Source organism: Notothenia rossii (genome assembly GCF_949606895.1).
Source record: "Notothenia rossii genome assembly, chromosome: 8".
Classification (NCBI taxonomy): domain Eukaryota; kingdom Metazoa; phylum Chordata; class Actinopteri; order Perciformes; family Nototheniidae; genus Notothenia; species Notothenia rossii.
In genome coordinates, this window is record NC_136906.1 from 51,209,390 (window position 1) to 51,222,135 (window position 12,746).

The 12,746-nt window shown below is 41.4% G+C and overlaps 1 protein-coding gene and 1 long non-coding RNA gene across 2 annotated transcripts in view; one reads left to right on the forward strand and one right to left on the reverse strand.

Annotated features, from left to right (window-relative positions):
• Window positions 1-12,746, forward strand: part of LOC307016869 — a 305,672-nt gene that overhangs the window by 273,325 nt on the left and 19,601 nt on the right. The gene's annotated exons all lie outside the window — the stretch shown is intronic.
• Window positions 6,420-9,021, reverse strand: pcare2 (photoreceptor cilium actin regulator 2). Its single transcript, XM_079645550.1, has 2 exons — window positions 7,066-9,021; window positions 6,420-6,508 (listed from the first exon to the last, which is right to left on the reverse strand). Exon 1 carries the CDS (start codon window positions 9,006-9,008, stop codon window positions 7,068-7,070), a length of 1,941 nt encoding a protein of 646 aa, XP_079501676.1. The 5' UTR covers window positions 9,009-9,021; the 3' UTR covers window positions 6,420-6,508; window positions 7,066-7,067.

The following is a 12,746-nucleotide window of genomic DNA, read 5'->3' on the forward strand; positions in this document are numbered from 1 at the left end:
TTGAAAATGTTACGGAACTTTAATGGTGCGTTCACACCGGACGCAATGTGATTTTTGGCGTGGAGCGATGACATGTAAGTCAATGTAGATGTGGATATAGATATTCAGGCGGCGCAAAATCGTGAGTTACATTTTTTCCACTAGAGGGTTTTTGATTTGATTTCTAGCGAGAACTGTATATTGTACTTTTAGAATCCACGTCCAGTGGATGTGTAGGATCTATAGTTTGATAGATATTACGAAGATTATTTGAGGTCTCGCCAGGAGAACGTGTATATACTCTGTCTTTCCCCTATTCATTTCTATTGACGGTGGCGTCCATGTAAAGTTGGCGTCAACCCTCACGGGGTGAAAACAGTATTTCCGGCCTCGAAGTTTTCATAATAAAATTAAATTTAAAAAAAAAAGTATTCCCCTCACTGTCAAATGATTTTACAGTAATATCTGCAGTACTCATCCACTAAAAAAACATCAGTTTATCCTTGTCAATTACACAACATTGATTGGTTTAAATGGTGTACAATGCTTTTATGTTTTTAATCTTCGATTCGGAGAAACAAATAGTTTTTTCGGAGTTTAGGATGGCCGAAGACACTACACTACCCATAATCCTCTATCGTTTGGGACTAAAACATCCGCTTTGCTTGACAAACCCTGTGATTAGTCCTCACGCTCTGTGATTAGATGTTGGAGTGGCAGTGCGCCAAGGTTACCCCGAGCGTCAAACAGCTCTTTGAAAGTGAATGAAACCACGGCAGACTATATACCCACATGACAGCTAAGGTCAGAAGAGCTTTATTTAATAGCTGGTCTTATGTCTGTGACCCCTCCTGTTGTTAATTGTCAAGGTTCACAGGCAAATTTTGCAAATATGGCAGTAGCCATCGATCATCTTAAGATAAGATATAGGGTTGGGAGGGTTACTTTGTAAATGTAATCAGTTATTGATTACTGATTACATGGCTCTGAAAGTAATCCGAATACAGTTACAGTTACGCGTCTTAAAAAAGTAACGTAATCAGATTACTTTTAGATTACTTTTGGATTACTTTTTTTTCCATCACAGATGGTATGTTTTGGTGAACAGGAGACACAAAAAGCAAAAGGAAACTGAACGTGTTTTTACTGTTTTAATGGCTTATCAAGAGCACAACTGAAACATAACATCTGAAACGATGCAACAACATAATGAACTTTTTTGGGATGCAGCTTGGGATGTGAGGAGTGAGGGACACGGCTTAGAACGGGCGTGTCGCCTTCTGTCCTGCCAGTGTTGGCAGGATATGAATTAAAATGTCGAACTCGGACTTCATTTTAAGGAGATGTCGGCCAGGGGTATAGGGCTATATTTGTTTAAGCACCTGATCGGCAAAACAGGAGACTGTGCACCAGTCTGCCTTGATCTATGAATTCACTCACAGTATCTGCTGCCCACAGCTGTTTTATAGAAGGAAAACCTCCTTCATTTCATGAAATCTCTCCAGCACCAGGAGGCAGCGGGAGGGTTAACTCAGTCTCTGAGAAGACGAGCGTGCAGTGCCTTTCACGCACCACCTTCGCTGTGTTTACCTTCAGAATCATAAGGCTAAAGGGCGACCGCAGGCTGATGTGTTTTAACCACACACACCTCTACACACACACGACTTAAACGCAGACTTTTGTTCCTCCATGTTTCGTTGTTATTGTTTCACTGAGCGGACCCGCCCCTTTTCAAACACTCCCTTTTTTGGTCCATCTGCGGGGGTAAAAGTTTTTGTGCGCTGTGATGATTCGGCTGTACCTTTAATAATGAATATTAAATGTTGTGAGGAAATTTTTCCACCAATAATTCCAATAAGTAATCCAAAATGTATTCACTTCAGGTTTACGAAAGTAACTAATCAGATTACTCGTTTATGAAATGTAACGCGAGCTGGATACAGTTACTTGATTTTGTATTCTGATTAAGTAACGCCGTTACATGTATTCCGTTACAACCCAACCCTGGATATACTTTATTTATCCCAAGTTGGGAAATGTTTTTGTTACAGCAGCATGTAAAACATACAATTTATTGTTACTTTGTAATTCTACTCCACTACAATTCAGAGATTAACCTGGTATTTTTACTCCACTTCATTTATTTTAGTTACTTTGCAGATTCTGATTAATGATGTGAAATATAAACAACCCTTAAATCAGACTTTAGTTACACCTGAGTAAAATTCAGGAAAGGTGATTGTCAAGTGCCAAAATAAAATATGCAATATATTAGATGTTAAGTATGCAGTGTTGCTGGCTTTTAGTGATGGTTGCTTTAACCATTTTCGTATAAATGATTATCCACAGATGTGTGTCACTGCTGTGGAAGCACTTTGGAAATGATGCACGCGCAGCGGAGCAGGTCACGCGCACCTGACACAATTTGTTGTTTGTATTTTTCGCTACGTTCTCTTTTTTGAGAGGGTGCATAACATTCAACTGCCCCGAATATCCTGACGCGAAGCCAGAAGAGAAAACACACAAGATTTACTATTCTACCCGCACAATTTGTCTCTGGTGTCGGAATGTCTCGCTATGTTAGTACATTCTTAAAAAACAAAACACCATTTAATTTTGGGTTAAAATGTGTTGTAACTGCGTTACTGAGCATTGTAACGGGTATGTATTCATTTAATTAGTAATGCGTAACATTACTTTGTTACAGCAAAAAGTAATATATTACTGTAACTCCGTTACTTTTGTAACGCGTTACACTCACCCCTGCTGATAATACAAAGTTATTATGGCATTATATGCTGTGTGTTATTTGTAACATCTTCAGAAACTACCTTTCCAACTCCTCACCAGTTGACTGTTACAGGTCTATACAGGTTCATGGTAGCCTACAATGCATAAGCTTCAAATCGAGAGACTGGAACTGTATTTTTCTTCACCGTTCTGGTTTTCATTTCACAATACAGTTAATAGTAATATTATGTTTAATATATTTTTTTTTTATTAACTAGACAACTGGGTCACGAGACCATCTTTTCTGTCGGTTTGGTGTTACAAATATCAAAAGAATATATGTGTGGATAACAAAATAAATCTGTCATCAACTAAACTATATATCTAAACAAGTACCCGCCTGTACAGTGGGGTTAGGCGGTCATTTTGCAGCTCGTGGTATAAAAATAGACAATGGCTGGAATATGCATCTGAAAAAATAGTGCCATATTCTGCCATGCCTGTAGAAATGTTGGGTCAAAAATAATGCTTACAATAGCACAGATGCCTTCACCACAAATGGCTACAAAAAGATCTCATATCCCAAGCTTATCAACAAGCTAATGTTGCAGCTGAAATGTTCTTCAGGTTACAAAGTCAACCTCACATGATGATGTGATACCAGTTTTCAAGCACAGTAATTATTCTCTTCCCAGAGTATATGATGGGACCAAGGTGATGATTTAGTACATGGTTTTAATAATACTTTTGCTTTTCAATGTTTGCCATTTCAAACCATGAGCTGGTTCAAATAATATTTGCCTTGATTTACAATATGTTCTCATTTTTTTTATCAGTACAGTTTTGAAGCTTTTGTGCTTTTCTTTGCCATAGTCCACTTTGGACTATATGAAATATTTCAGGATTGCACTTTTAACTCACTTGAAGTGTTCTCACATGCTTAGTTTCAAAACATAACAAATGCCATAATCTGTTCATTGGGGACTATCAATGCTATTTTTCATTGCTGTTTCCGGCCATTATTGCTCATGTAAACCGACTACTGCTGCGCCCCCTGTAATCTCAGATGCACGCTGAGTCATTTTGTTCTGGAACCGGGCCTGTACATGGCAGTGACGTGCGGTGAGGTTCATGGCTGGTGATGCACTGACTCTTTCAGAGTCAGATTTACAAATATTATATTTTGACCTTAATCGAAATATTCGGCTATTTTCAAAAGGTTTTTTAGTCTGATGCTTCAATTCATTTTAAACAGACCGTACAACAAAAGGATACCCAACATCTAAATATTGGATTGTTCTTTCTTAGTAAGATCCCATTTTAATTACAATTGTGGTCTTACCTTGACTTGAAGATGAAGTCCATGCTATCATTCTGGACAACAATCTCTATTACTTTTTTGTAAAAGTCCCCCTTATCTCCCTGTAATTTGAAAAGTCTAGCTTGTTGTTTGTGTCTACCGTCTCTGCGTAGAATAACAGTAGCAACAAGAACCTGTGGGCTCATGTGCGCCCCCTTCAGTGCGGCAGAGGTTATGGCTGCCTCCCCTGGTGCTTTTTTCATTGCCGTTGTGTGATGAGACCAGCGAGCCTAAATATCATATACGTGAAATAAGTTATTTAGAGACTATGGATGGCGAGGATAAATGTAATAAAGATCTACAAACATTACATTGGTGACATACAGTGAGATGGTAACAAGCATGCGCTTAGTGCTCGCGCTCCAGCCAGTTTCTGTGGGGTGACGCATTCTGAGGTGAGGCAGAGCTCATCTGTGCCTCACCTCACCCCACAGTAACTGGCTTGAGCGCGCTCACAAAATAAGTGCCCGAGTTAAATTAGTGCCCGCGCTCCAGCAAATTACTATGGGCTACGAGAGGCAAAGCTCGTCCCTGCCTCACTTCTCATCGCTACCCGTAGTTGTAGCGGAGCACGGCAAATTTGCTGATTTTGACTTTAAAAAGCGATTGGAATCATACATAAAGCACATTTACAACACAGATCAGTGGAGACATTTTATTATCATTACTATTTAGTTTTTCTTTAGTTGTTTTTCCGTTACATTGGAGTATGACAGATGAGGCTCTGCCTCCCCTGCCTCCCCTGACTGCTTGTCGCTGGTACATGGCCATATACTAAACAAACTACAGAGCCCATTCTGTGTCTTGTTAGTGTTTACTTCCTCTCTGCCTTCTTCTGGTGATTTATCTGACGTCCAGTGCTCCGTCTTTTAACCTCTTTTCCTTTCTCTTTCTTGATCCTCCTTAGCAACCTTCATTATAGTCCTTGACAGTGGTCTGTACTGCTGTATTAACAACGTGTCACATGTTAAGAATTTACAATCAGAATTGAGTATTCAACTAAGCCGTGTAATAAAAGTTGTTAGTGGCCTTAAGGACACAGTTGTTATGCTATACCACATTGCCCTTCACTGGATGTATAATGAGCTGCACTAAACTACATTTTAGCATTTAAAATACCTAGCCATTCTTTTGTGGTTATTTTGATGAAAGTGACTAAAAAGTAACTAAAAAGTAGTGTAACTCATTACATTTCAGAGACAGTAATATTGTAATGTAACTTATTACTTTCAAAAGACCGTAATAAGTAATATGTAATATATTACATTTTGGAAGTAACTTGCCCAACACTGATTATTAGTGTAGGACACTTATGTACAGTATGTATAAGCGGCCGAGATGGGTTTTCTCCGCAGAGTGGTTGGTGTCTCCCTTAGGGATAAGGTGAGAAGTTCAGTCATCCTGGAGGGACTCAGAGTTGAACCGCTCCTCCTTCACGTCGAAAGGAGCCAGTTGAAGTGGTTCGGGCACCTAGTTTGGGCGCCTCCCTAGGGAGGTGTTCCAGGCACGTCCAGCTGGGAAGAGACCAAGGGGTAGACCTAGGACCAGGTGGAGGGATTATATCTCTTCGCTGGCCTGGGAGCGCCTTGGGATCCCCCAGTCAGAGCTGGTTGATGTGGCCAGGGAAAAGAAAGTTTGGGGCTCTCTGCTGGAACAGCTACCCCCGCGACCCGACCACGGATAAGCGGGAGAAGATGAATGGATGGATGGATATTGTAGTTCTACACATTAATATCTGATTTGTAAAACATCATAGACGGAAAGGTATATCCATCATTTAATGGTAAGCTATTGAAATTGTGATTCCATAGATGTGTCTCCCATCACCCAAAACCCCTGACTATTCTCTCAACTCAGTATTTACATTCTTTAATTCAAAGAAAATCAGTAATATCTTTAAAAACTACAAGTCCCTTTCTATCAGCTCTGCACCGTTATGGTGTAAATATAGCCTATCTACCAATTGGATCAAATTTAAAAGTCAGCCGAATTAGTGTTGATGCTGAAAGGAGACGTATTGTGTGAAGAGAAATTGAAGATGTTGTTTAATTGCTGATTTATGATCCATGTCACGTTTTCAATTTCGGCGGCAGTTCTTCCAGTTTGTCCAGAAGTCTCCTAATTAGGGCTCTATACATAGAGAACTACGGCATATATGTAATATTTGATGCAGCCGAACCGTGTATTACAATGCCGTTATGTGATGACTTTCAAAGAGAAAAGCAAGCAAACTCGGAATAAAGCATTGTTTTTTGTTTTTTTTTAATTATGTTTTCGGATTTCATATCGCATAAACACCATATCCAAACGTGCATTCCGGCTAAAACATCCAATCACCGAGCTTCAACGACAGCTGAGGATTATGGATAGTTCGACGTTTTTTGGCTTTCAAAACCTCTGAAAAAAGAAATGTGTCTCTCAGAATCGAAAGGGAAAAACCTATGGGAAAAACACAAAAGAAGTGTACACAATTTTAACCAATTAATGTTGTGTAATTAACAAGGATAAACTGATGTTTTTTAGTGGATGAGTAATGCAGATATCACTGTGTAATCATTTGACAGTGAGGGGAATATATCCGGTTTTATTATGAAAACTTCGAGACTGGAAAAACTGTTTTCACCCACGCTAACTTTACATGGAAGCTGCATACATGTTATCCTGACGAGACCTCAGATCATCTTTGTAAATATCAATCAAACTATAGATCCTACACATCCACTGGACGTGGATTGTAAAAGTACAATATACACTTCTCGCTAGAAATCTGATCAAAAAGCATTTTAATGGCCAAACTATTCTACAATTTAGGATTTTCCAGAGAGGGTTATTTGTGAATAAACGAATAAACGGGAGCATGTTGCTTCTTACACGACCACTAGAGGTGCCACACTTTACAACGTGGCTATGGGTCGTAATCTAAGCTCCTTAAACAATCAACCTATTTGGTTGTTTTTTGTAGGAGCAATGTATAAAGACCAGCAAGGTTTACTTACTTTTATTTTGTCGGAACAGCCCCTTTAGCTCGGGTAGCAGTAGAAGAGCCGCCTTTAGAAAACTCTGAAGGTGAAGTTGGCCTACGTTCTGATTGGGTGCGACGGTCAGAATTGTCTACCCCTCTTGTGGAAAGTCTGCCTCGGGAGCTCTCTTCCCAGAGTTTGGGAAGTACAGTACCTCCAGATGGGAAGCAGGTCTGGGAGTTTTGTGAGTCTTTTTGTAAGAAGACCGAGCGGGCATCGCGAAAGGACACAGACGGAATGATCTCTTCATTGTTGTTATCTGTGGCACGTGTCACTTCTACTGGAGAACTTGGGCGAGACGTGGACTGAGGTCTAAACGCAGGAGGGCTTGGAAATGTGTGGCACACAGAAGGACAACATGGCGGTAGGCGCACTCTAGAAACAGGTGGTGCTGTCACAGGAAGGCTGTAGGAGCGCATCTCGCCTTCATAGAGTTCATTACTTCCACATCTCTTCCACGTTTCTGATTGCTGCTCTGGCTCTTGTGTCACCATAACAGCATACTGTCTTAAAGGACGGGCAGGCAAGATAGTGATCGATCTTGACCTGGTGCTGAATCGGTTTGGCAGCACTTCCACATTCTGAATGGATGTCTTGAGGCGTTTGGACTCTCCCGTCTTTTGGTTTATTATTGGGAGATTCAGAGTTGAATCTTCCTGTGAGCCTTCCTTATTTCCTAGTATGCCATCATCTCTCCGGAAGGAATTGTCCAACAAAACCTCTGGGGGCGGAGGTGGTAGGTTGTCTACATCCAGGTCATCCTTGCTTTCAGGCCAGCTGTTGTTGTTATTGTTGCCATTGATTACAAACCCCCCCTCATTACCATTAACCGTGTCAGATAATTGAGGGATCCGAACTTTTCTGTGACTCCTGAAATGAGGTGGGACATTGGCAAGACTTTGCCCTGGTCTACCATCCACCCCTTGGCTAAATGTATTTATCAACCTTCTGACGGATTGGTGCTTTGGTGGTTTGGGTGCTAACATTTTTGAGGAACCAGGTGATTGATTTGTTCGGAAATTGCCTTTTTGTGCACCTGACGATCCACTTAATGAATGCCGTCTTTGTCCATTTCTATACAGGCTATAATGAGGACCTGCTAACTCCTTCTTCCCTTGACCTTCGGCCATCTTTTTCATTTGTTGATCCAAGTCCCCCCGGTTCTTTTGTAGTTCCATCATAAAGCCTATGCTCATGATGGATGATGTGTATTCAATAGCAGTCACAGTAGTCAGGGGTCGTTTCCCTTCAGGCTGCCGGTCCTTCATGTACTTTGCACACATGTAAAATAAAGCTTGACTGGGATCTGGTGGGGAAGAGTTTGACCTTTGCCTTTCAGGCCTATCGTCTTCGTCATCCTCAAACTCTTCATCATCATCATCATCCTCTTCGTCATCTTCATCATCCTCATTGTAGCCCTCAAGACTGGGTAAATTACCGGACAGCATATCAAATGTACCTCGATTGTTGAATCCAGATCCAATAATTCCAGCACTCCCACGCTGCCGGCGGTACCTCTCAGACCCCGTCAGATTCTCATTTTCTCCCCCAATCCCACTGTCTTCACTGTGCAGGGACAACTTCTCTGGGTTATACTTCCTCATGGCAGCTTCCTCCACTTGTGCCAGCACTTGAAACAACCTCTGCTCTGCTGCCTGCTTGGCATGCATCTTCCCAACCAGCAGTTTCGAGAGAGAAGCAAAATATTCTACCGCCTCCTCAAGGGTGGTGTCACTAAGTGCGTGGACCGAGCCCCCCACAAGCCTCAATTTCTCTGTTGAATGCTGAAGCAGTTGCTGTAACAGATCTGGAGGTGGGTTCGGGGGGTTGCCTGTGTAATTTTTCGGTTTAGATGGAATAATAGTGGGGCCCATCATCCCCGATTGCAAGGCCATGTTGTCCCCATGCTCTTTCAACATGAGCTCCCCCTCCTCGGCCATTTCCTCCAGAGCCTGGTTGATCTCCTCGAAGCGAAACACCAAAGCAGACATCAGGGGCTGCAGGGACAGCTGGGTCTGCGCGGCCTGGTCCAGCAGGCCCAACAGGGTCTCATATTTGGAGATGTTCGGATTCAGATAGGCATAGGCTGCCACGTGAGCCCTCACCATGTGTGGAGGGAAGTCCACCTTTGTCTGGACACAAGACGTTTTTCTTTGCTTTTTAGTAGACCTTCTCCTAATTTTATTCTTCTTTATCTTCTCGTTTGTTGTACATGTGTCTGTTTTTACAACCTCCTCGACTATTCCTAACGGCCTCACATCCACCTCTGTTTCTTTAATGTCCTCTGTGTTTTGGGCCACTGCTGCGTCGCAGGCCAGCTGAGAACAATCAATCTCTTTCGTATGAGGTTCTTCAATGGGAAGAGGAAGTTCATTTTCTTCCTCGTCAGTCTTGAAACACTCACCCTTTTCTTCTTCAGGTCTAGAATCAACACCCTCCCGTGGTGCTTCATCTGGCAAATCTGATTGAGGTTGAGAATTTGCTGTCTTAGAAAATAACTTTCCTTTGGATGGAGAGGAGCCCATTTGTGCATTTAAATGTTGTTCAAGAAACCTTAATCTCTTTCTCTGAAGAAAATCAAGTCAGGGAAAAAAAGGGAAAGCCAAAGTGTAAATCCATAAGTAAGGTCTTCTAAAATCCTCCAATGATGTCCATCTGTTGACAGTCAATCCTCCAGATTTTAATTTGAATATATTTCTGAAGTTAGTTTATGCTTTATTCTCAATAAAAAAGTGCACAAACTGAAACCTGTATTGACTACCTACCGAGGCTTGTGATGGTAAGGAGCTGTGAGGATAAGACATATTGGGGGGGGGGGGGGGGGCGGTTTCTCCCCTTCAGCATGCACAGATGGTCATGTTAAGTACATCAACACACACACTTGCACACACAAAAATACACAATGTAAGACTTTAAGCTCATCAGGTTAATCAGAGCCTACTGTCAGGTGATGTTTTCAGCCTCATCCACTGTGCTGGTGGTAGTTTACATGCAACTGTTGGGTTCACTCAGAGATAAATAACAATTTTCAGAGATGTGCTGCTTAGCCTGTTGTATAATATTTTACCTCACTGTAAAAAAATATATTACATATGTTTTGGAGTTGTGTCTTTGCAAAACTAATTATGTATCGCACGCACACACGCACGCACGCACGCACGCACGCACGCACGCACGCACGCACACAAGTCTAAGTGTCAGGTACAGGAGATGATTCTGTGGCAGATAAAGATAGTATCTGCAGTAAGATAGCAATCTAGTAACTCGAGACACCTATCAGGTTTTGTTCAGGTCATAGTGACAGTTCTTGTGAAAGCTGACTCACACCTGACTTATTTGAAATGCCCATTCAAAAACCTACTTCAATGTCATCTTCAACAAAAACAATTTCACCTGGCAATTAACCAAAATAAACTGCACCTTCACACTGAATAATTGTCTTGCATGATAAAATAATGAGTATAAACAAAATATTTGTATTTGATTCCTCATCTTAAACAGGTGGTTTAAATAAACAAACACTACCTTTTTAAGTATAGAACATCTTGCCATCATTTGGTTTTGTAGGATGGCTGAGATGAGTACTTTATATGTTTAAATGTGTACGACTGTGCAAAATACTGCCTATGAAAAGCTGAAATTGCAAATCGTGTTGATTAAGCTATGTCATTCTTAAAACTGTCTTTCACATTAGAAATAGAAAGTTATACCCCTTGACCTGCCAATGGGGGGGTGGGGGGGGGGTCAGTGGTTTGATCCCCTCTCCTGCATTCCACAAGTGGAAGTGTCCTTGTGCAAAATATTTAACCCCCAAAGCCCCCATAGGCATATCTACGATATTAGAGTGCATGTAAGTCACTTTTGGTAAAGCGTCAAGTAAATAACATGTTATATTTAATACATTCTCGGCTCAGCCCTATCAGAAATGGTTCATGGAATATCAGTTGAACAGGTCAGGTCTGGTACATCACTGTGTAAACCTCTTCAATCAAACACTTGACTGTAGAGGCTCAGAGAAAAACGAGAATGAGACTGTTAGACCTTTTCTGGAAACAACTCTCTCAAAGCAGCTCTGTAATCCTTGCCACCCACGCTCAGATGAACTGCAGGAACCAAACACGCTGTTGGCCAACAGAGCTTACACTGCTGGAGCTCTGATTAATGTGCCCTGCTTGTAGACCTGATTTGGCAATTTTAACTTAACTCAAGTCAGAGGGAAATATTTAACTTATAATATTGATATACTCTTTTAATCTTATCCTTTAATATAATCTATACTTAGGCTTTATTTTTGTGTTTTTGCACAGTCTCCATTGCTGAATCTGTTTTTAATGAGGCCTAAAGATGCTCAGCCTGGATCCATTCTTCGTCTATGATTACTATATATGTAATTAGTTAATTCTCAGTAGTGTAAAGTACATTTACAAGTACTGTACTTAAGGCGAGACACGGCAGGCAAAAACATCGTTTTTCATGCCCATGTCAATTTTGAGATTTTGTGCTATTTTGATTCAATAAGATGTTTTCTTTCAGGCTTTTGGAAGGAAAACGTACAAAATACACATTTAGGTGTTTATTTTACTATAGTTTGTCTATTTCCGTCGGTAGATTTCTCCTAAATTCACCAAAAGTTAGCAATCTAACGTAACATAAAGTGCCGTGACCGCTGTTTGCTCCATGTCATGAGAGGTACCGTTGGAAAGCTCAGGTTCTCCTGCACAATCTCATCGGATCCAAATATGGTCATTTCCTTTGTATCAGCAACCAATCGTGAAAGTACAAAGGGGTCATCTGACCAAAGAACGGAATCTTATTGGCTAGTGTCAATTTCTGACAACGTGATTCGTTCAGATGCGTCACGTGGTGCGCCATGACACTTCCTTGTTTATATTTGCGCTGAAAATTTAAATCTCAAAATGCCGAAACATCCGCGAAAAAATCGTTCAAAGAGAAGAGGACAACAATTGTCACTTGCACGTAGCAAGGTAGAAGACAAAACAAATGACCCCGAACCTGAAAAACCTTCACTTAGTGCGTCAATGCGCAAGCTGTCACCCAAAGAGCAGGAGGGTTTAGATAGCGCCACACAGCAGTGGCTGATAATACATGTAGCACGGCTGAATGAACTGCTCAGTGGGTTGATTTGCCCAAATTGCGCAGGGACAGGGCTCAAAGTTAACATCGATCCGCAAAACCATGGTTTCTGTAGCAGCTTAATTTTAGAGTGCAGTCTGTGTGATGGTGGGTACCGCAAAAGTGTGTACACATCTACACGTCTTCAAGACGAAACCAGGAAGGATGTTGCTTTTGATGTGAATGTGAGAATGGTGCTCTTAGCGCACGAGTTAGGCTTGGGCTATGCAGCTCTGAAGAAAATAAGCAAAGTGTTGGGGATTCCTGCACTTCATCTCAAAACCTATCAGAGACATGACAAGAGAGTGACAGGTATAGAAACAGGATTGAGACCAAGAAAACTTGAACTATTGAATTCAGAGTATAACTTATCAGGACATTCAGTTGACTTATTTTTTTCTCTTATTAGTGGCAGAAATAGAGAGAGGCCTGGAGTCACTTCACAGGACAAGGGAGCAGGTCAGGCAGGCTTATGCAGATGTGGACCCAGATGTTGCAGAGTTGCTGAGGGAGGATGCAGAGGC